Source organism: Centroberyx affinis, unplaced genomic scaffold (assembly GCF_046629955.1).
Source record: "Centroberyx affinis isolate AG114_WGS23_722 - 3 ecotype Tasmania unplaced genomic scaffold, CSIRO-AGI_Caff_v1 ptg003022l_1, whole genome shotgun sequence".
In the NCBI taxonomy this organism is placed as follows: Eukaryota; Metazoa; Chordata; class Actinopteri; order Beryciformes; family Berycidae; genus Centroberyx; species Centroberyx affinis.
In genome coordinates, this window is record NW_027281119.1 from 27,515 (window position 1) to 49,635 (window position 22,121).

At 43.6% G+C, this 22,121-nt stretch overlaps 1 protein-coding gene and 1 pseudogene across 1 annotated transcript; both read right to left on the reverse strand.

The window, feature by feature from the left end:
- Positions 1–1,470: 1,470 nt before the first annotated feature.
- On the reverse strand, positions 1,471–4,126 carry LOC139659146 (uncharacterized; annotated as a pseudogene).
- A 2,980-nt stretch (positions 4,127–7,106) lies between these two features.
- LOC139659150 (trace amine-associated receptor 13c-like) lies at positions 7,107–8,315 on the reverse strand. Its single transcript, XM_071537370.1, has 2 exons — positions 8,140–8,315; positions 7,107–7,905 (listed from the first exon to the last, which is right to left on the reverse strand). Exons 1-2 carry the CDS (start codon positions 8,313–8,315, stop codon positions 7,107–7,109), a joined length of 975 nt encoding a protein of 324 aa, XP_071393471.1.
- Positions 8,316–22,121: the final 13,806 nt, after the last annotated feature.

A 22,121-nucleotide genomic window follows, 5' to 3' on the forward strand; every position in this document is an offset into this window, starting at 1 on the left:
TCAGCAGCATTATGGTTTGTTGTTGATGTCGGGGATCCACCACGTGTTCCAGGAACTGTAAGAAGAAAAACAAAAACTCAATATTTAAAAAATAAAAAAAAATAAAAAATAAAAAGTAACTTTAACTAAAAGCAATATCTAAATAGGAATGTACCAGCAGCCATGGTTTTGTCTGTCTGTGTCTGTCTTCTTTTTACTAACGGCTCACACAATTTGAATTTATAGGCTAAAGTTCCCGCCAAAAGTTAAGCCTGAGAATAAAAATGAATAATAATCATACCTTTTTCTTTAGTCTTCTTTTGTCTTCTTTAGTCTTCTTTAGCCTTAGTTGTTGTAAATGATGCTTTGTCTTTTATTCATATTGTGTTGTGACTATTCAGCGTACCGAACCCCTGCATCGAACCCCTGCGATGATATCATATAGGTCCGCCGATTTAATATTCGGGGAAAGGAAAGCTTTTCTTTCTTTAGTCTCACCGGGAATAAAGGCTAAATGATAATAGCCTAAAACCTACTAGTCACCACAACATCACTCATCAATCATCGATCAACAACACATCATATCACATCTGGGGAGAAGGGGAGAAGGGGGCATTCCCATGACATCATGTCACAGCGGGAGGGAGGGTGGGCGGGCGGGCGGGCGGGCGGCGGGGGGGGGGGTACCCTGACCTTTGACCTAGACCTGTCACATTAATATTCTGATGAAAGCTGTTCTTTATATCTCTCTGATTTGGGCTAGATGAAGACCTAATTTTACCTACCAAATACATCTGGATTGTTCATAACATTGCTGTTTCTGAAGCACTTTACCGCCTCCCCCAAACCTCCTGAATGGTCCTACATGGTCAGGATTATAGTATGTTGTTGCCTCAATACCCATCTCTTTACAGATGAAGTTTCCTACATATATCTCTTAAGATGACCCTATTATGAGCTTGTAGGTGGCTGACTCCATAGCTGATTGCTTATCCTTACCATGGGGTGATACGTTGATAATCAGATGGATATGGCCATGACATTTACTATGCATGGCCTCAGATCAGTGAGTTTCTTAAAATAATATCCTAACTAGTGTTGTTGCTAAAAAAGTTGTAGGCGTCTAATACTGCTGCAAGAGGTTTTACCATGGAGTCTATTGAACACCCAGTGCGTTCGCGAAAGGGTACCTTTTGCATCGTCATAGTCACTCCAAGGGATTTGACAAAGCTTCAATACAAGACAAGTTGGGATCGAGAATGGGTTGGTGGTTCTGAGGAAAATGTGTAGTGCAAAGGTAGCTGGTAGCTGATATGTGTACCAAGTTTTGTGTAATAATAATAATAATATAATAATACATTTGCTGAGTGCTTTTCTAGATACTCAAAGACGCTTTACAGACAATAACAATGAATAAAACAGAGAATAGAACATGTCGAGCGCGAAAAAGAGAAGACAGTTAAAATAAAAGGCCAGGAGGCCAAAGGAGAGCTAGAGATTAAAAGCAGTTTTGAAAAGGTGTGTTTTAAGGGATCTCTTGAATGTGGAGAGTGAGGAAGAGTCTCTGATGTCCTTTGGGAGAGAGTTCCATAGGGAGGGAGAGAGCAATCGAGAAGGCTCTGTCCCCCCAGGTCCGGTGCTTGGTCCTGATGGGGGGGGAAAGGAGGTTGGCATCAGCAGACCGGAGGCTGCGGGTGGGAGTGTGCCAGTGGAGGTTTTGCAGGACGGGGGTGATGTGGTCGCGGGTACGGGAGCGAGTGAGCAGATGAGCCGCAGAATTCTGGATGTGTTGAAGTTTTCTGAGGATTTTGGAGGATGTACCATAGAGGACGCTGTTGCAGTAATCCAGTCTGGAAGTGATGAATGCATGAATGAGTGTTTCCACGGCTGAGAAGGAGAGAGATGGACGGAGACGGGCGATGTTTTTGAAGTGAAAGAAAGCTGTTTTGGTAATGTGATTGACATGTTGCTCAAAAGAGAGGGTTTGGTCGAAGCTGATGCCAAGGTTGTGGATGTGAGAGGAAGTCAGCACAGTGGAGCTGTCGATGGTGAGGGAGAAGTTTTGGGTGGATTTGATGAGAGCTTTTGGTGAGCTTTTGGCTTTTTTTTTTCATCCAATGGTGATGATTTCAGATTTGTCACAGTTCAGTTTGAGGAAGTTGGTTTGGAGCCAGGACTTTATTTCCATGATGCAGTTGGTCAGGGTTGAGTGAGTGGCAGCGGTGATTGCATTGGTGGAGATGTAGAGCTGGATGTCGTCGGCGTAGCAGTGGAACTGAAGTCCATGACAGCGGATTATGTGGCCATGGGGGAGCATATACAGAATGAAGAGGAGGGGGCCAAGCACTGAGCCTTGGGGAACACCTTGGGAGAGGGGAGCAGTGGAGGATTTGCAGTTGTTGATGCTGATGTACTGGGGTCTGTCAGAGAGGTAGGATTTGAGCCAGGGGAGGGCAGTGCCGGTGATATTGAAGATGGTTTCAAGGCGGGTGAGGAGGATGGAATGGTTGATGGTGTCAAATGCCACACTGAGGTCAAGCAGGATGAGAATATTGAGATTTCCAGCATCAGAGGAGAGGAGAATGTCATTGGTAACTCTGAGGAGGGCTGTTTCGGTGCTGTGTTTAGTTCGGAATCTGGATTGGAATGATTCATACAAGTTATTGGAAGATAGGTGGGCTTTGAGTTGTGAAGCAACTGCATGTTCCAGAATTTTAGACAGAAAAGGGAGGTTGGAGATTGGTCTGTAATTATTAGGGATGTCAGGATTGAGCCCAGGTCTTTTGAGGAGGGGGTGACAGCAGCAAGTTTGAAGGTCAGAAAGGTCTATAGGGGAGACTGGGGTGAACTGAGACAGGGACTGGCAAATTAAAGGGGGACAAATGAGAGAAGGGGGGACAGACATAGGAGTGTTATAGATGGTCTCTATTTTTGTTTGAAAGAATGACAGGAAGGAGTTGCATTTGTTGACTGTGAAAGATTGGGAAATGTTGTCCATAGGATTGAGGAGTTTGTTTATTGTTGAAAATAGGACTTTGGGGTTACCGGAGCCAGACTGTATGAGTTGAGAGTAGTAGGTGGAGCGGGCGTTGGAAAGGGCATCTTTATGTTGTTGCAGGTGTTCTTTGTGAGCCAGGTTATGTACTGTGAGACCTGTTTTCCTACAGAGTCTTTCCAGTTGACGCCCACGGGTTTTCATCTGACGAAGTTCGGGAGTGTACCAAGGAGCAGAGTGAGCGAAGGAGACTGTTTTGGTTTTGATGGGTGCCAGCTGGTCGAGGCATGAGGAGAGTGTGCGGTTGTAGTAGTTGGTGAGGTCAGTGGGGGTATGGAGCTCAGGGAGAGGGGAGGTGGACATTTTTTCGATGAGGGAGGATGAGAAAGAGGAGGGACAAACAGAGTTGAACTTATGGAAGTTTATTGTGCGTTTTTGTTTTGGCATGGGGGTGGGGATGTCAATGTCCATGGTGATGGCTAAGTGGTTGGAGATGGTGAGGTCAGAGCCAGAGAGTTGATGTATGCTGAGACCAGTGGAGCAAACCAGATCCAGGATGTGTCCGCGGTTGTGGGTGGGGAAATTGACATGTTGTGTGAAATTAAAACAGTTCAGTATTTCCATGAATTCAGTGGTTGTTGTGGAGTCTGTAGAGTCAATGTGTATGTTAAAATCACCTAGGAGGATGGAAGGTGAGAGAGAGCAAAGTTGAGTAAGGAAGTCAGAGAAGTCAGAGAGGAAAGATGGGTTTGGCTTGGGGGGACGATAAACAACAGCCGTGACCAGAGGTGTAGGGCCGGAGAGTTTAAAAGCCAGATATTCAAACGAGGGTGGAGGTGGAATGGAGATGAGACTTGTCTTAATGTCCTGCCGGTGTACCACAGCAATGCCACCACCTCGACCCTCAGGACGTGGTTTGTTGATGTATGTATATCCATTAGGTGTAGTCTGGTTGAGTGAGAAGTAGTCCAGGGGTTTTTGCCAGGTTTCGGTGAGGCAGAGAAAATCAAGTTTGTTGTCCAGTATGAATTCGTTGAGAATGTCACTTTTATTGTTGAGGGACCGGGTGTTGAACAAGACGAGTTTCATACAGTTTTGCATTCTGATTGGTTGAGAGGATCTGGCCAGGGGTCGCAGATTGGCTGTATTCATGTGCCTTCTGTTGTGATGATGTAGGGAGGAAGTGGGTGTGCGGCAATAGGACCACAGAGACAGGATGGAGGTGGCAGAAGCGTCATTGTAAACAAACTTACAACCGGAGCCTCTGTGGACAGGACGGGGTTGGCGCAATATCCCAGCTTCTTTTAGAATATCCATACAGTCCGGATATGAGTGGCTGTTGAGTTTGAAGAGATCTGCTGCGGAGTAAAACGGTGCCATGGCCGAGGAGCAGGACGCTAGCCCGGTGCCAGCTTGTGAGTGGGAGCCGGGAGCCCAGGGGAGGACCAGAGGGAAATCCACAGGAAAAACAACTGCATAACAGCTTGTAGACTGTGGCAGGCTGGTGAAATTCTGGAGAACTCAGACTGACGCTCCAGAAACGACAGCGTTAGACCAGGCGAGCTAACCGCACCTGGAGAGGAGTTCTTGCAGGTTCTGGCAGGTGAGCAACAAAAAAGTAATAAATCCAATGAATGAATCTGATCGATTGGGACAGCGGTGCGGTTGGTAGCACGTAACCAAACTCAGACAACCAGGTTAAAAGTAAAGAGAGATCGGTTTAGAAGAAAACGACTCAAAATAACGCAAATTCAGGTAGCAAAACGGCAGCCAAACGCGCCAGCGTCTGCCATGATATTGTGTAAATCATGGTGTAGTTGTATATTTTGACCATTAATTATAGCACCCCTGTAAGGCCAATTGGGGTAATATTTGCTGTGCAACATTTGCACACAACTTACCATCTCACAGGAATTTGTGAAAAATTTATGCCAGGCCCTCACACTTTTCTGGCATTTGTGGTGCCTGCTATTGGTTGATTTTAGAATAGTTGTACACACGTTTCAACAGCTTTATGAAACATATTTAGCAAGTTAAGTGATGAATGTACAAATATGTTTTGAGTTATAATCAAATTTGTGTTAGGCCACACCTGTTTTGGGCATTTGATGCGATTTGATTGGCCGATTTCCATGAAATTTTCTTCCATTAATGCATCTACCAAATTTTGCGATAATTGGACCAAGAGGTGTGGAGTTATGGCCATTTTTGTGTTAAGCCACACCCATTTTCAAGTTGATTGGTTAATTGTGGCCATACTGTTCATCCGATTGTGTTCATTTATACATCGTTTGTTAGGGGTGCAACGGATCACAAAACTCACGGTTCGGATCGTATCACGGTTTTGACTCACGGATCGGATCACTTTTCGGATCAGTAAAAAAAAAAAAAGGTTTAGGGTTAAATGCACTTTAAAAGTAGGTAGTTGGCAGCACAAAGCAACAAGTACTTTAAAACGAATGTAGCACTTTAGGACTTTATTATATTATGTATGTTTGAATGTATAAATGTGATAAGTGTTTTTGCAGTTCTTATTTTATATATTTTATTTACTTATGTGTGTGTGTGTTTTTGTGTCTGTTCATAAGAGCTGCACTGAGGCAAATTCCTATCAACTGTGTTGACATGGCAATATTTAATTGAATTAATTTAAAAATGTGCTACTTTGGCTCTGATGCAGCCGCCTCTCTCTGTCTGTAGTCACCACTCTGTAGTCTCGCTCAATGTCCTGCCCACAGCACTATCTGATTGGTTACACATCACGAGTAACAGCCTATCAACACTGAAGGCTATGCCACAGACAGGCAGAGAGACTGGAGCTTCTCCGAGCGGAGCTGTGTGTGAAGGGAAGGCGGCATATTGCAGAAGTTGAAATAAACATCACAATCTTGTGATCTATTTCAACGATGACAAGCATGCCCAGTTTCCCAGTTACACCACTGAAAATGCCCGAAGTCAAGTCACAGCCTACGGGATTTCACTCAACGGAGGCGAAAGCGACGGCTTTTAAATCAGTCGCTCTTCCTTTTTTTTTCTTCCCTAACGCAATCATTGGTCTTCAGAGTAAAACGCAGCACGCATCTGTCTTGTCTGTATCTTTTCACTGCAACTCTGCATCCAGATTTAGGGAATTATTACTTTAAAAAGTAACAGCGGCAGTAAAACTGTATTTCACACTATGATGGTTAAACTTTGCAATTAATCCGCGGTTCACATGCGTGCCGAACCGTGGGGGGGGATCCGTACGGATCACGGATCAACTACGGTCCGTTACACCACTATCGTTTGTGTATCTTGGTCCACTAAGCGGTCAAAAAACCAAAATGAACAGTGATGCTGTCATCTTCTGCACTGTGTGTGTTTACCTAAAAACATTTGATGGGGCTTAAGACTGACTGGATTGAGAAAAACAATTAAATAAATAATGTACAGCAAACAAAGATGGAAATAAGAGTAGAATACTTCTTTCTTAACCAATACTTCTTCCAGACCAAAAGTGCTATTAGAGGCATACAATCTAACACTGCATATTTCATAAAACTCAACAGTTGCTATCCTTCTCCACACTCAGGCAGATTGGGGTTTGCCAAGGCAGTTCCAACTCTGGGCCCTTCAGCTGGGAGATGAACTCACTAACCACTATGCCATCCTGCCTCCAAAGATAAGGTGAAAAGATCAAAAGCACTGTGGGTTTATCTGAAACTGTAAACCAGCTGGCAGATCATCTCTGTTAGAGAAACATTAGGAAAAGAGTCACAGACGTGATGTTTCATAAGCCCAGGCTAGCTCTTTTTGGCCCATTAGAGGGAACCAGGCTGTTGGTCCTATTTAATCTCATGTAGACAACATGCCTTTAACCCAAAACTGGTATTCTGGAAGAAAAGAAACGACTCTTTATGTTTGTAGTAACATTGGTAATGCAAAGATATCATACTTTCTGTGATATACATATGCAATGTTGAATTAGCAGCTTACATGAAACTGGGTGCTTCCCTAAAAACATTTATGGTGCTTACAACAAATATTTTGAGGATGGAAACAACACCAAAGAAAATTAATATAGCAATCAAAGAACAACTCAAATTAGTTTTTTTTAACCTCCGTTTCATTTAACTCTCTCCACAGCTTCTCGCTACAGTATCTTCCCCTCACAGGAGTCAGGCTGCAGTATCTGAAGTGTAACAATGAGTTTAATAGATTTTCTAAACCAGGGGTAGAAAAAGGCATAGACCACAGGGTTTAGACAGGAATTAAAATAGACCAGAAAGACCAAAAGGGCCGTGTTCTCCTGGCCTGTGAGAGAGACAAAGTAATGGGGACAAAAGCATATTAGAAACACAGCTATGACAATACCAAGAGTCCTGGCTGCTTTCCTCTCAGATTTCTTAGCAGTTACAGTCACTGAACAATGGCGTGTGACAGCCACAGTGTGGGACCGCATGGCACGAGCCTGAGACACAGCCACCACAAATACTCTCATATACAGAACTATGATGACAGTAATGGGACCAATAAAGGTGAAAACAAGGTCAACAGCTCCTGCAATGTTGTTGATGACAACCACACACTCTCCAACACAGGAATTATACCTGCCTGGTTCTCTCAGGTGATCATTTAGAATCAGACTGCCAAAGAAAGCAGAACAGACCCAACACAGACAAACACAGATTTTAACTCTTCTCTGAGTGACTTTGGTGGGGTAACGCAGAGGGTCACAAATAGCCACATAGCGGTCGACTGATATGAGCACCATGTTTCCTACTGAGGCAGAGATGATGGTAAAGGCAACAAAGAAAGACAAAGCACACATGAGGTCACCCAGTAACCAGCAGGCCTCTGTATAGAGCATTTCAGTTGGCATCAGGAGGCCTGCGAGGAAGTCTGAGACAGCCAGGGAGAGGAGGAGGAGGTTGGTGGGGGTGTGGAGCTGCCTGGAGAGAAAGGTGCATTAGATTCATTAATACTGTTAGTATCAGTAGTATTTCTGATCAGTAGATGTGACAGAAATCAAGCATTATAAAAATACAAAAGCATTGTATAACAACTTCTTTCTTCTCATCAGAGGCCAAGATGTGACAGTACCTCTGTTCTAGTCTATTAGCCATTTCTTTTGGTAAAGTCTACCAGTTTTATAAAGATTTGTATATGACAAAATCTATGGCCACCTGTAGTGGGAGATGGAGATGATGACCAGCAGGTTGAGAGCCGCAGTGAGCAGAGAGATGGAGGACAGCAGAATGTAAATGAGCATGGCCTCAGAGTGAGGACGTGTTGGCTTCCTGCAGGAAGTGTTGAGGAGCTGTGGAAAGCAGAGTTCACCTTCTTCCAGGGTCTCCATCATCAGAGAGAGAGGAGGAGAGGAGAAGCTGCTGAGGTCTGGCAGCTTTCTGACCAAAGCTCTCTACCATACAGCTAATTTATCCTTCTCCTTTCTTTGCTTCCTTTCCTCCCTCCCTCCCTCTCTCTCATTCTCTGTTTCTTGGAGATTGATGTCCCTCTTCCTTCCTTTGCATCATCCTCTTCATCTTCATCACTATCTCTGCTGCTATCTCTCTTCTTCCTCACCTCTTTTCTCGCTCCTTAACTTCTTTTCTCTTCTGCTCCCTTCCAAATCCTCCCTCTCTACTAACCACTCTCCCAATTCACCCACTTCTAATGGTGGAATCTAATGGAAGTGAATTCATGAAATCATATTCAATATATCAATAGATGTTGCATTTTCACCAGGCGACTGATAAGTTGATTGCGCAACACCTCTCAACTTACCTCTCCACTACCTCCACTATCTCTACACACAGAGGGAGGAATTTAGAAGCCTGTCACTCAATCTTTGACCTGACTAAGCCAAATTCCAGGAATGCATTTGTGCTTCAGTGCCATCTGCTGTTCAAACCAAAAATGATGTACTGTCCTTCATATGTGTGGGTGTCTGTACCAAGGCCCCAGTAAGTCCAAGTATAGATGTCTGCAGGCTGGATAAGGGGGTGTGGGCACAACATGGGTGTTCCAACAGCATGTGGGTGTTCCCATAGGAGGCAGCCATTAGTCAAAGACATATTAGTAAGTTTATGTAATAAATAATAACTCAGTCTTTTACTGCATCAAAAGAAGTAACAAAACAGCAAATGCTCTCTCTCCTTGGCCATCTAAATTTCGCAATGCGTGTTGTTCCCCAGGGTCACTCGTTCATTTCCAGACTGCTGGACCTGGCTTCGTCTGTGCCTAATTTGCATGACAAAATTTCATTGGATGAAGGTTGCCGCTCCAATCTGAATTTTTGGTCTTGTTTGCTGGATCAGTGGAATGGCGTAACGTTTTTCTATGATGATTTGGTTCATTCCTCTGATTTGCTGAAGTTTTTCACTGATGCTGCACCCTCTGTGGAATTTGGAGGGTATTTTCAAGGCCAATGGTTCGCCAGCAAATGGCCCCATTCCTTCCCCAAGCTCGATTCCTCCTCTGCACTGTTTGAAATTTATCCCATTGCAGTAGCGTGTCATGTGTGGGGGAAGTTCTGGCAACGCAAACGCATTGCAGTCCAGTGCGACAATCAAGCAGTCATAGGCATCATTAATAAAGGCCGTTCATCCAGTCTCGAAATCATGCCATTCATGCGATGCATTACATGGCTATCTGTCACGCAAAATTTTATAATCACAGCCCGTCATGTGTCAGGTCATGCTAATGTCATTGCTGATTCTTTATCCCGTTTTAATTTCCAGGTATTCAAGAGTCTTTGCCCAGAAGCCAGCCCAACGCCCATAGTAGTTCCCCCTCTAGAATCATTAGCCCTCTGTTAAACCAGCTTTCCCTGCAGTCATATTTAGAATCTGCCAGGTTTTATATGAGAAACGGTCTAGCTGCCTCTACCCTGAAATCAAATACATAAACAACTTTATTAACTGTATTAGAAGTGTTGGCATAATATAGTTAATAAAGTTGTTTTTTATTACTTCGGGGTTGTTGTATGTTGGTCCACATTTGAGCCACATGATTCTGCGGGAGAACCCGTCTTTACAGCCAGATATCGCAATGCCAAACGGTTTTAATTTGTCATACCCGTCTACATGCCACAAGTAATTTGGACCCATAGAATAGTACGTGCGTCTAATAAACCTACGATGTGTCCGCGACAAGGTTCCACGTGGGTTCAGTTCACGGAGCATTCGCATTACCGTCTCCCTTTTAACACAGAGGCCATGTTTCTGCTTTACAGTTTTACTCAATTGCTTTGGCACAATTCTCAAATGATAATGAATATTTTCAAAACATGTGCAAACCTCCAAATCACTGGGCACTTGTTTGAATTTCTCATTCTTTTAAATAAATTGCAAATGCTTTAGCACATCTATGCAAATGAGTAAGTACAATTGTCTACAATTTGCACAACTACCAATTGAATATATCTTGCTGATCAAAACTGATTATGTTGCTTCTCAGTTGAATAGTTGTACTCTCCAAAACATGTATGAATTATTTCATAGTCTAAGTCATCACATGCACGCTAGTCCATTCAATTGTCAAAATCTGTCAGGCATATATACCATGAATATCATTACACTAATATGAATTTTTTGTAACGTCCACTAAATTGGTTAATTGCCTGTCAGGTGAAACTTGACATCTTACATCAACCAATCACACATTATGTCAAGTTAGCTGACAGGTGCTATTCATGAGTATGGATTTTGCCAAACATATTTATAGAGCTTGACCACAACAGAATCACTACAATTTCTGAACATGGAGGAACCTGGCCAGGTAAATAATGAACAGGGGCAACTGCCTGCTCGAGGAAGAGGAAGAGGAGTAAGGATCCATGGTGGTGTAGTGAGGGGAAGACAGCAGAATAGAGGGAGAGGCAGAAGAGTACAAAGACATAGAGCTGTCCCAGATGAAATCCGGGCCACAACTGTGGACCATGTAATTAACCATGGCCTTACAATGGCAGAGACTGGTCGCCGAGTGCAGCCTAATGTAAACCATGCTACAGTGTCTTCAATTATCCAAACATTCCGCAGGGAAAACAGGTATGTACTCAGTCAATACTGGAATTATTCATGTTACAGTATTTCAGTTATAGCAATACTGTAGAATTAGAGTAAAGTAAAAAAAATACAGTAGAATTACGTAAAGTCAATAAAAGACAATGCATGTCTGAAACTCATGCTGTAAAAAATACATGAGGCACACAGTACAGCACAGGACAGTGCATATACAGTAATATTATCTATTTGTGAATTCCAATGTGTAGGACTAGACGACTATCTTGTGCTGGTGGCAGAAGAGCAGTTTATACCTCAACAAGAGCTAGAGATCTGCAACATGGTGGTAGTAAATAATGTTATTACACAGAGAGAGATCCAGAGTGCAACCTTAGAGGACAATGGCATCTTTCAAAATATCAACTCTGTCAGCATCTCTGCAATACATAGAGTGTTGAAAAGACATCAGATGACCATGAAACAACTCTACAAGGTACCATTTGAGAAAAACTGTGACAGAGTGAAGGAGCTGTGGTACCACTATATACAGGTAAAGCAGTGGCGTGCACTACACCTAGTATATTGTACAGTGTTATGGGTTTTCCTTCATTATGGCCTGTATACAGTATACTTACAGTATATAGGCCTGTATATTGAAGTTGCAGAGAAGAACACAGAACATTTTTACTTTGCTGTAACTGTATGATTCTATAGTAAAACTGATTTGATATTTTGTTTATTGTATTATAGAGAATAATGGAGCTGGAAGGAAGTGAAATCCCTCACACCCTTGTGTTTGTGGATGAGGCTGGTTTCAATCTGGCCAAAGGCAGGAGAGGTGGCCAAAATGTTATAGACCACCGAGCCACGGTGGATGTGCCAGGCCAACATGGGGGCAATATCACTATGTGTGCTGCAATATCTGAGAATGATCTGAGTACACATATTCCCAATATTGGCCCATACAACACCCAGAAACTCCTGACATTCTTGGAAACCCTCTACAGAGATCTTATCCCTGATAATGAGAGAGGTTTGGTAAGGCATGACTTGCCAAATTTTGTAATTGTGTGGGATAATGTAAGCTTCCACCATGCAAATGTCATCAGGGAATGGTTTGCTGTCCACCAAAGGATGCTGATGGTGTTCCTTCCACCATATTCTCCATTAACCTGACGCACCAGATGGTTTGTTACACAGAACCATCTGGGAAGTCATCCTTGGAAACTGTTTGGAAAAGGGCAGGCACTTTCAAAAAATACTTGACAGTTGATTGGATGAACCATCTGTCTATCACTGTCTATCACGGGCTAACTTCAACCAATCAGATCAACAAACCATATGACGTAGTAGGACAGCGCCGAAGAGGAAAGACAACAACAAACTATGTAGTTAGCATGTCGGTAGATAATTCTAGCCGTTTTTGTAAGGAAAATTTGCGCATAAAGGGCACTCTTACTCTCCAGTTCAGAAATAACTGATGTTATGGCAGCATCTATGCTAGCCTCTTTAGGAGCCGCCATTGTTGTGAACGAACAGTTGCTTCTCGCTGTCGTCACACCTAAACCACGCCTGTAGCTGCCCTCATAGGATGCTGATTGGGCCGCACCACTGTGGTTCGGCCACAAACGCATAACTTAAAGCCTGGCAAGATGGATTCTCGTGTGATCGTGATCAATTGAGGAATTCTTTTCTGCATGGAGGTGGAAGGTGTATGATCATCGGTCTCAAGACCAATGGTTTTTTATCTTTTTTTATTTATTTAGCACAAAAGATGTTCAAACAAAATATCCATAATGTATACCAACATCATAAAGAGCATGTGCAAGGAAGACCAAAGAAACCCCGAGGGGCTTATGGAGTGTCTCCCTTAATACCGATCACACATAATTACAATATAGTGTAATAAAACCCCCCAAAAAGTTTAGAAAGAACAAAACGATATAAACAAATCAATAGCTAAAGTAATACTGTTAAATAAATAGGTGGAAAAGTAGAAAATAAGTAAAGGAATATTAAAAGAAACCGAAAAGGAAAGAGAAGAGAATGAAAAGCGGGAGTAAAGGGATAGGGAAAACAACAAAAAAAAGGAAAAGATTAGTTAACATGAAGTAATTAATTATACCAAAAAAGATACAGCAGTATGATCACCTCAATAAACATGATGATTGTGAAATAAATACTGTTTGACAGCTTTTTTAAACAGATTGGGTGTGAGATCAAAGAAATGAGGGGGGGGTTGATTGAAAACTTTGGCTCCTCTAAAATGAAGACTAAACTGAGACATGGATGTTCAACAAAAGTTGTCTCTTACATCTTGTATTGTAAATATGATTTTCTTCAGTTCTTCTGAAGAAGCTATTGAATGTAAAGGGAAGCTGATGATAAATTACTTTGAAGACAAACTGTGCTGTGAGGAGGAAGTTTACTTGAAAGATGCTGAGTATAGATAATTTCTTAATTGAAGCTTACCTAGCAAGTTTCAGGAGCAGGACCACACCTCAACCGCGCCTCTTCCGGCATCCCTTAAATACCATCCTAACCCTCTCTTCCCCTTTCGCTCTCGTATTCTGTGCTAGAACCGAGAGCAAGCAACATCGCCTCAAGCACTCAAACTATTGAGCTACCACTTCGTACGAGCAATATCATTCATCCACTCACCTCATCTCGAGCATGGATTTCACTCTCTTTCCCCTTCGGACGATGACCTTTTCGGAAGGAATCAGGGCGGCCAAGCCCAAAGTTCCCACCAGCCCACGCCATCAGAGCCTGCAGCAGAAGCCGAAAACCTCCCCGTCGCCACCGTGCCTGAAACCCCGCTTACTATGGCCTGAAAGCCGGCCAGGACGCGGGCGAGTTCTGCAAATTCAGTCTCTTCCATCGTCCGCATCCCGCCCAGTTCATCCCTCCACAACATTTGAGATTACTATAGTTCACCTGACGAATCCTCCGCGTCTCCCAGCCCACCTCATTCCTCAGGAAAAAGAGGACGAGGCGATTCAAGGGCAATCCATCGCTGCAGTTCTCCAACTCCTTCGCCCTCGAGGATAACTCCAGCCCCCCACCATCGTTCCGCATATGTCGGCCTCACAACTAGCAGCCGGTCGCAGTGTCAACACGCTCCAGCGAGGTCCCCCGACGGCCAGCCTTCTTCAAAAATCTCCGACTGGACCGTAGCCACTCTCCAAAAAACACTAAAGGATAAAGGAATTCTATTTCATCGCACGGACAACAAAGCAAAACTCTTCAGCAACCTCATGTCTGCCTGCCGTGCCCACCGCTTCGTCAACACCAGCGCTCTTCCGGGTGACGTCATCACGCGCACCCCAACGACACGTCGCAACATCAGCCTTCCAGCTCAAAGGCAGCAAAAAGTGTGGCAACAAAAGCAACAAATCGGATCATCAGCCAGACCACATAACACCAGGGTTTCAGCAACCACCTCCCATCAATATCTTGCACAATCAGCGACATCAGTTGGAGCGCCTGACACCGGAGTTCCAGGACCCTCCACCCCCCATCTAGGTTCTCATCACCAGCACCGGCAGCCTACACCATCCAGGGCAAATGACACAGCACCCCCCGCCATCCAGTTCCAGTATTTGCAACAGCTCGCGCAAGCTAGGGGCTTCCGGCACCAGGATGCCGGCGCCCCCTGCTGCCTACTTCCAGCAACGATAGCAGCTTGCTCTAGCCGGGGCTTCTGGCACCGGGATGCCAGCACCCATCTTTCCTTCACAGCTCTCGCTGCAGCAAGTTCCTGCTGCACCTAACTCCGGTCTTCTCTCCCAACGGCATCAATAAAAAAGGCAGGCCCGTCATGCACCAAGGAGGTCGCACCATATGCAACAACTTCAACGATGACGGTTGCAACATGTCCCAGTGCCGCTTCCTCCATGTCTGCTCCTTCTGCGGCGGTGGCCACTCTTGGACGATTTCCTTATCATTTCCCCTCCCTCATCGCCACCCGCTTCCGGCCTGGTCACTCTGACTTCAGTTTTCTCCGACCTCGGGGTTCCCCTGTCTGCAGAGAAAACGGAGGGCCCCTCCACATAGAGCTTTGAGAATGTTAACACTGTTTCAAGAAATGAGCCAAAGCAATTGAGAAAAACTGTAAAGTCAACCACATAGTTCTGTATCCAAACATCTGTCCAGGTCTGCGCAGCTCTGATAAGATGGCCCTTCTGATGTCACTTGTTGAAGAGTAGCCGCCCCATCTCCTCAGTAATTCTTTCAAGCGTGCTTTCAGGGTTCCACAGGACATTTTATTGTCATGATATGTTGAAAGCATATCGAGAATTACATCATATGAATGTCCTTTGTTAAAATATTCCCTTATGATTTCAATCTCCTCTTCCATCCTTTCAAACTCAGTTTAAAATTCGCACAAGGACACTGCTGAGAGTAGTACACAATAGAAACAGGAAATTACATTGAACTGTCGCCAGGGACTTGGGTTCTGTCCAATCACAAACAAGAAGTGTTGTCCCACCTGTTCCGTAATCTGAAATGTTGTGTTCTGTGAAATGTTGTTGTGTTTTGTGAAATGTTGTTGTGTTTTGTGAAATGTTGTGTTTTGTGAAATGTCGTTGTGTTTTGTGAAATGTTGTTGTGTTTTGTGAATTGTCGTGTTTTGTGAAATGTTGTTTTTTGACCCTCAGGGCCACCGTATTAACTGCATCATATGGTCTCACGACTCTGACAAACACCTGCTACTCGCTCTGCTTGGCCACCTCAATTATGCCATAGCCTATGCATTATCCCTCAAGGTCGATCCTTCCTGCTCATGTCCTGTCCATAGCCACCGCTGTCCCTTCTCTGCACGCCCACATCGTCCTAGACAACGTATGGATGATGGATCTATGGAACTAAGACTATGGCAACATTTCCTCTCCTCCTGCAATGGCATAAACTTTTATTACAAAGACCACATTACCCAGCCCGAGGACATCCAGCTGTATACTGATGCAGTGTATTCATCAGATTCGGCAGCTATTACACAGGAAGGTGGTTCTCGTCCAAATGGCTGCCTGAATTTTCTTCCCTTTCTCCTTCCTCCACAAACTGTACCCCATCGTAGCAGCCCCTTCTTTGGGGGCAAGAGTGTTCCAAGAAGGACATTCTAAAACATACTGACAACACTGCAGTTGTCAACATAATAAATAAAGGACGGTCTCACTCGTTGGACATCATGCAGTTATTGTGCAAGCTTACTTTGGTCTCAGCTTAGCACCAATTCATCATTTGCGCTAATCACATTCCTGGTTACAAGAACTCCATCACTGACCACCCATGTCTCATTTCTCATTTCAGAAATTCAGACTCTTGCCGCCTGACTCCCATCCCACTCCAGTTGCACCATTGTCAACCACCATCTTCAACTTACCCGGCAGCTCCAACACCTGATTTCAGCGTCCCAAGAAGCTATCCTCAATAGCTTTGCTCCCCGAGCAGTCATTATATTTCACAGGATGGAAATGCTTCAAGGCCTTTCATACCTGTCACAAGCTGCTGTTTCCAACAAACTAGCCATAACTAGTTTCATCACCTATGCCCATTCAACCCTCAATGTAAGAACCTCGACCATTCAGGTCTACATCAGTAGCATCAACTTCTTCTGTCAAATTACTCACCAGTGCGCCATGCCTTTCTATTTATTCTTCCCACATCAGTATGCTAATCAAAGGTCTACGAAAGGCCAAGCCACAGCTCATATCAAAACGATTGCCCCCCACTTCAAACCTCCTCACATGTTGTATCCAAACTCTTAGCACAGGATCCTTCACACATCCCCTTTCATCAACGCCACCCTCAAATCCATATTCCCCTTGGCCTTTTTTGGTTTTCTACTATGTTCAGAATTTACCACCTCCATCCACGATCCATCTCGTCACGCAAGTCTCTCTGATTCCATTCTATTCCATTCATACTCCGGACTCCCTCACCTTCAACCTCAAATTCAGTAAGACCGATCAACTTGGCCTGTCACATCCCATTTTCCTGTTTCACCTAGGTTCGTACTTAAGCCTGTTCGAACCTTTATATAACTACATAAATTCCAGACTCAATCAATGTGGATGACAGGGTCCACTAAAAGGAAAAAAAAAACATAACAGAAATACTGTTGGGTTTCACCTGTGTTATCATAGCCTTAAGCATGTGATGGCTGTAGTTCCATACATACAAACAAACACACACACACACACACACACACACACACACACAAACTCTGCCTGATTTACCAATACCTATGAGACTGGAAGTGCTTCCAAGCACTGAACAAAACAAACATCCATTTATGCTTAATGGCTGTGTAGTGTGTCTCTCTACCAAAGGAGTCTGTTCACACCTCTGCTAATAATGTGAGATGATGACAGATCCAATCTCAGAGGTATCACTCCAATCAGAGGTGTTAAGAAAAACACACAAGTTCAAACAAACACATGATGTAGCCTCCTCACTTCAACACATGATGCAACTATGGCTTAAGAAACCAACAATTTTATTTTATTTTAATATTGGTGGTTGTTTGTACTATGGAGGATTAAGGGTCATGCCAATGTAAACCCTGCAACTTCAAGGCCTTGTTATTGTAACTCCATGCTTTGATGGCTGGATTATACAGAAAAGGCAAGGCAAGTATTTATATAGCACATTTCATACACATTGCAATTCAAAGTGCAAAATGAAAGAGAAAAAAAAATACAGGTAATAAAAGATATAAAAAGTTGTGCATTAAGTGCATTAAAATCACAATTAAAAAGACAGTGCAAAAAGATATCAATAAATAAATATGAAAGATTTTAAAAAATATATACATTTCTTAAAAAACCCTGGTGAACAGAAATGTTTTAAGTCCTGATTTAAAAGATTGTTAAGTGGAGGCAGACCTCAGATTTTCTGGAAGTTTGTTCCAGGCATGAGGAGCATAAAAACTAAAAGCTGCTTCTCCATGCTTTGTTCTGACACTGGGAACAGTAAGCAGACCAGTACCTGAAGACCTGAGAGGTCTGGCGGGTTCGTAACACTGAAGGAGATCAGAAATGTATTTTGGTCCTAAACCATTTAGTGCTTTATAAACATGCAACTCAATTTTTTGGCACAGGTCAGGCAGTCAGACTCCTTTCGCTTCGTGAGATGATGCGCTTCGTCAGATGGCCTCAAGAGGGCGTCTTTTACTGTGAGATGCAGTGTTTCCCTTACAGAGGCACAAAATCAAAAGTTGATCAGTGTATATAAATGGAGCTAAATCGATCTCTAATGTGCCTGATGTGCGCAACACGTCATGTTTGTCATGTGGAGATGCACAGACAGCAGACCAGCAGCAATATACTCAATCCACAGAGTCTGCCGTGCAAATTCGCCTGTGTTAGTAACAAGATTTGTAGACAGTGACATGATGCCCTACAAACTTTAATGGTAGGTAACGTTGTTATCTTGTGGTATTAACATTACTGGAAATAGGTAATTCGACCATGTCGCTGTGCTTCAGTGCATAGAATTGAACACACGCGCCTTGGGTCTTTACAGGACCTGTGCTTGTCTTAGGCCCCGTGTCCACCAAAGACCTGTGAAAAAAGTGCTGGCGCTGTTCTTTCATTAATTCCAATGGAAAAGTAGCGCTTTCAGCGCCTACGACCCAAAACAGGTACCTGACCTCTTTTTTTTTAGCGCTGAGCGCCGTGAGCGCTGAACCTGTGCTCCAGTTGAAACAATTTCAACTTTTCTGAAGCGCACCGCTCGTCAATGTCACTTCAGAGTTCTACCAACCAATGAGGATAAAGCAGGGGCGGGACAAGAGCTGGCATCCTTGTTGTTAATAGCTAACATTAGCTAGACTAACATTTAGAATAGCAACAACACCAGGAGACGTGTTCTCAGCTCCCTGCTCCAGCACTCACCTGATGCAGCCAAAGCACTCAGCACCAGCACTTCAAGCGCTGGACACGCCCCCTTAGTCCTGGTCAGAACCTTGGCTGCAGCATTCTGGATGAGCTGCAGTTCTCTAATAGCATTTTTAGAGAGACCTGTAAGGACACTGTTACGGTTGTCAAGCCTACTAAAAATAAATGCATGAATATGTTTTACAAGGCCCTACTTGGACATGAATTCTTTAATTCTTGTTATATTTCTGAGGTGATAATAGGCAGATTTTGTAATTGTCTTGATGTGGCTATTAAAGCAGACTTCTAGTGTTTTGTGTTTTTTTTTTTTTTACATACACGGGCACTCAGCCATTTTGTTGTTAGATTTGGTGAAATTGAAGTAGCTTACTAGCTAAGCTGTGGAAGTTTCAAAAGACGGATATCCCAATATCACTGGCTATTGAGGCGGATTTGACCAAAGGGCTGTCACCAGAAAAGATTGTTGACAGCTACACAGGAAAAACACAAAAAAGACGTTTACTACTGCATTAGGTAAGACGGCTGTTTATTTGAAGTTTGTGTGTGTGTTTTCAGTTGGAATTTATCTGGAGGTGTTGCACAGTGTGGTTATAACTTTTTCATGTGCTGTCCTCTGGTCTACTGCCAAGTCATCTATTTTTCCCAGTACTTAATTACTTTGCATCGTAGGGTATTAAATTATAAAAGCCTGGTTTTGGATGTGTCCGTCGGTTGTTGTTGTAATTTGTTGTGGTGTATGGTCTGTTGACTGTAAGTGATCTATTTTGGCATTGTGTGGGGCATGGTGCAGCATAGTTGGGAATTGACAGGAATATAATTTTTTTTTTCTTTTGGGCCCAGGTAACCAACCAATCAACCAACCAAATGCAGGTAAATTACATTTTTGTCCAGTAAAAAACTTTGGACAGTGAGGAATAGGACTGCATATTTTTGGCTATAATTATAATTGAGATGGATTTTATTAGACTTGTGATCAGGATCATTGACCACGATTGTTGTTGTAGAGCTGGATGATTTGGCTGAGCTCATAGGACTAGATTTTACAATCCCGTATTGTAATCGGCAGTCATTCCTTGAGTGGGGGGTAGGGCTAATCGCTTCACTGGGGTCATCAGGTGGGCACCCTCCTTCCTTGGTGTTTCGTTGATAGGCCTACGACACCTCCAGAGGGCTCAACGGTGACACCTGACATCCCAGGCGCACCCCCCTCCGCTTTTACCCCTCCTGCTGGCTGATTATCATCTTGCCGCCCAGTTCTTGTCCTTTCTTTTCAGCCAGAGCCAGTTGCTACTTCACTCAGCAACTTCTGCCAGTGACTTGATAGCCTGTTGGAGAGCCTGTCCTCGGACTCCCATCCCTTTCAGCAGCTTGGTGGTCGACATGGCCACAAAACCCCTGCAGCCGACCTCCACAGGGAGCACCTGTGTTCTTCAGCCCTTTTGTTCTGCTCCAGTTACTAGATCAGAGTAGGGTTGCACGCTATACCGGTACCAGCGGTGCCAAAATGTCACGATGCCTACTATACCATATGCTTTATACAACGCTACTACCGTGGAATACGCTACTACCGTGGAATACGTTACCAGCGGGACAATGTTTTACCTCTGTTCCCAAATTCACTGGTTTCTGCAGTCACAATATTGTATTGACGTTAGCGCACCCTCTTGTGGAAGCAACTAGTAGCGCTGTGACGTGTGTGTGTGTGTGTGTGTGTGTGCACGAGCCATTCTTGTTCTCATGAGCATCGTCATCATGGCAGAAGCGTTCCCTAGCCTTAGCTCTGCACCATCAACTTTAATATTACTTAAGAAGCCTAATGCTAAAAGTTTGATCTGGAAGTACTTTGGCTTTTTACCGAATGAGGAAGGCAAAGCTGTAGATGATGGGCAGCCGATGTGCAGGCATTGCAATAATCGCATACAGGCAAAAGGAGGCAACACATCTGCTGAAGCATCTCCTATGTCGTCACCCTGCAAAGAGCTAATGAGGGCACTGCAAAGAGCTAATGAGGTTAGCTAGCAGTTTTCTTGCCATTAAAAATGAATGAATAAACTTCTTAAAGCGTGTGCTGTTGCTAGCTAACGTTAGCTAGCTAATGGAGTGCCTGTCATCAGCTATAAGGAAATGCTTGCTAGCGTTAATGTTGTATGTCGGGTTACCGTAACGTAAGTCGCTGACCCTCACTGAGCTGCTGTCGGCTCCTCGTTATCGCTAGGTTGCATTGAGTTACATTATGATGTGTTCAAGCTCTATTCAGTAAAAATGAGTAGTGGGCGAAGGTAAATTATAACGTTATCATGATGTGTTCAAATGTAATCTTGTAAAATGTAGTTTTTGGCGAGAAACTTGAATAAATACAGTTGTTTGAAGGAGAAATTTGTTGATGTTTTCACAGCAATATAAAATAATAGATATTAGAGAGGGAATTATGACCTGTTTAACTTCCTAACACTAGTTCTAAGCAGCTTGTAATACATAATTAAAACTACTAATGCCAATAATTTTTTTTAAATCAAAGCAAATATTTAAATGCAAATACAATCATTTATTTCCTAATCATTTGAAAAGGGGCGTTTTTATGCAAATAACCACTATAGATGACAATAACAAAGTAAAAGGATAAGCTCCTGTAAGCTCCCACTAAGTCCCTAATACCTGTGATTGTACAAAAAATAGATTTCTCCGTGGTATCGCGATACTACCCGGTATTGTGATACTTTGGCTGGTATAGTATTGCAGAGTAAAATATTGGTATTGTGACAACCCTAGATCAGAGTACTTCAGCTTTTTTTTTTCGTACGCTTCACCAACTGCATCCTCCCATGGCACCGTCAGTTCTATGATGAACAAGGCCTTTTGTGAGGCTGACCACAGGATCAGATCCGGCCTAAGACTGGTTGTAATGATCTCCAGTGGAAAGGTGAGCTTCTGGTCTAGATCAACCTTCATCTTCCAATCCCGGGCTGTATCCAATAGGCTTGAATCTTTTCCTGCAGTTGACCTCTTTGGCACCTTTCCTGCTGGTACAAAGGCCATGGTGTTTGAAAAGCTAGGGGTTGGGGGAGAGAGGGCATTGTTGTTAGTCCTCCTTTCTTCCAGTACAAATGCCAGTTGCCGAAGGACCTGGTTGTGCCTCCAGGTGTAGCGTCCTTGGGTAAGGCTGGTCTTGCAGCCAGTGAGTATGTGCCGTAGGGTTGCTGGTGTTTGGCAGAGGGGACATGATGGGTCTCCCCCAAGCCACTGGTTCAGGTTCTTGGG

Excerpts from the sequence above, each read along its gene's own strand:
- LOC139659150 (XM_071537370.1), bottom strand. The coding sequence starts at position 8,315 with ATGATGGAGACCCTGGAAGAAGGTGAACTCTGCTTTCCACAGCTCCTC. Across the intron at positions 7,906-8,139 it reads ATCTCCATCTCCCACTACAG|GCAGCTCCACACCCCCACCA; the intron begins GTGGCCATAGAT and ends CTTTCTCTCCAG.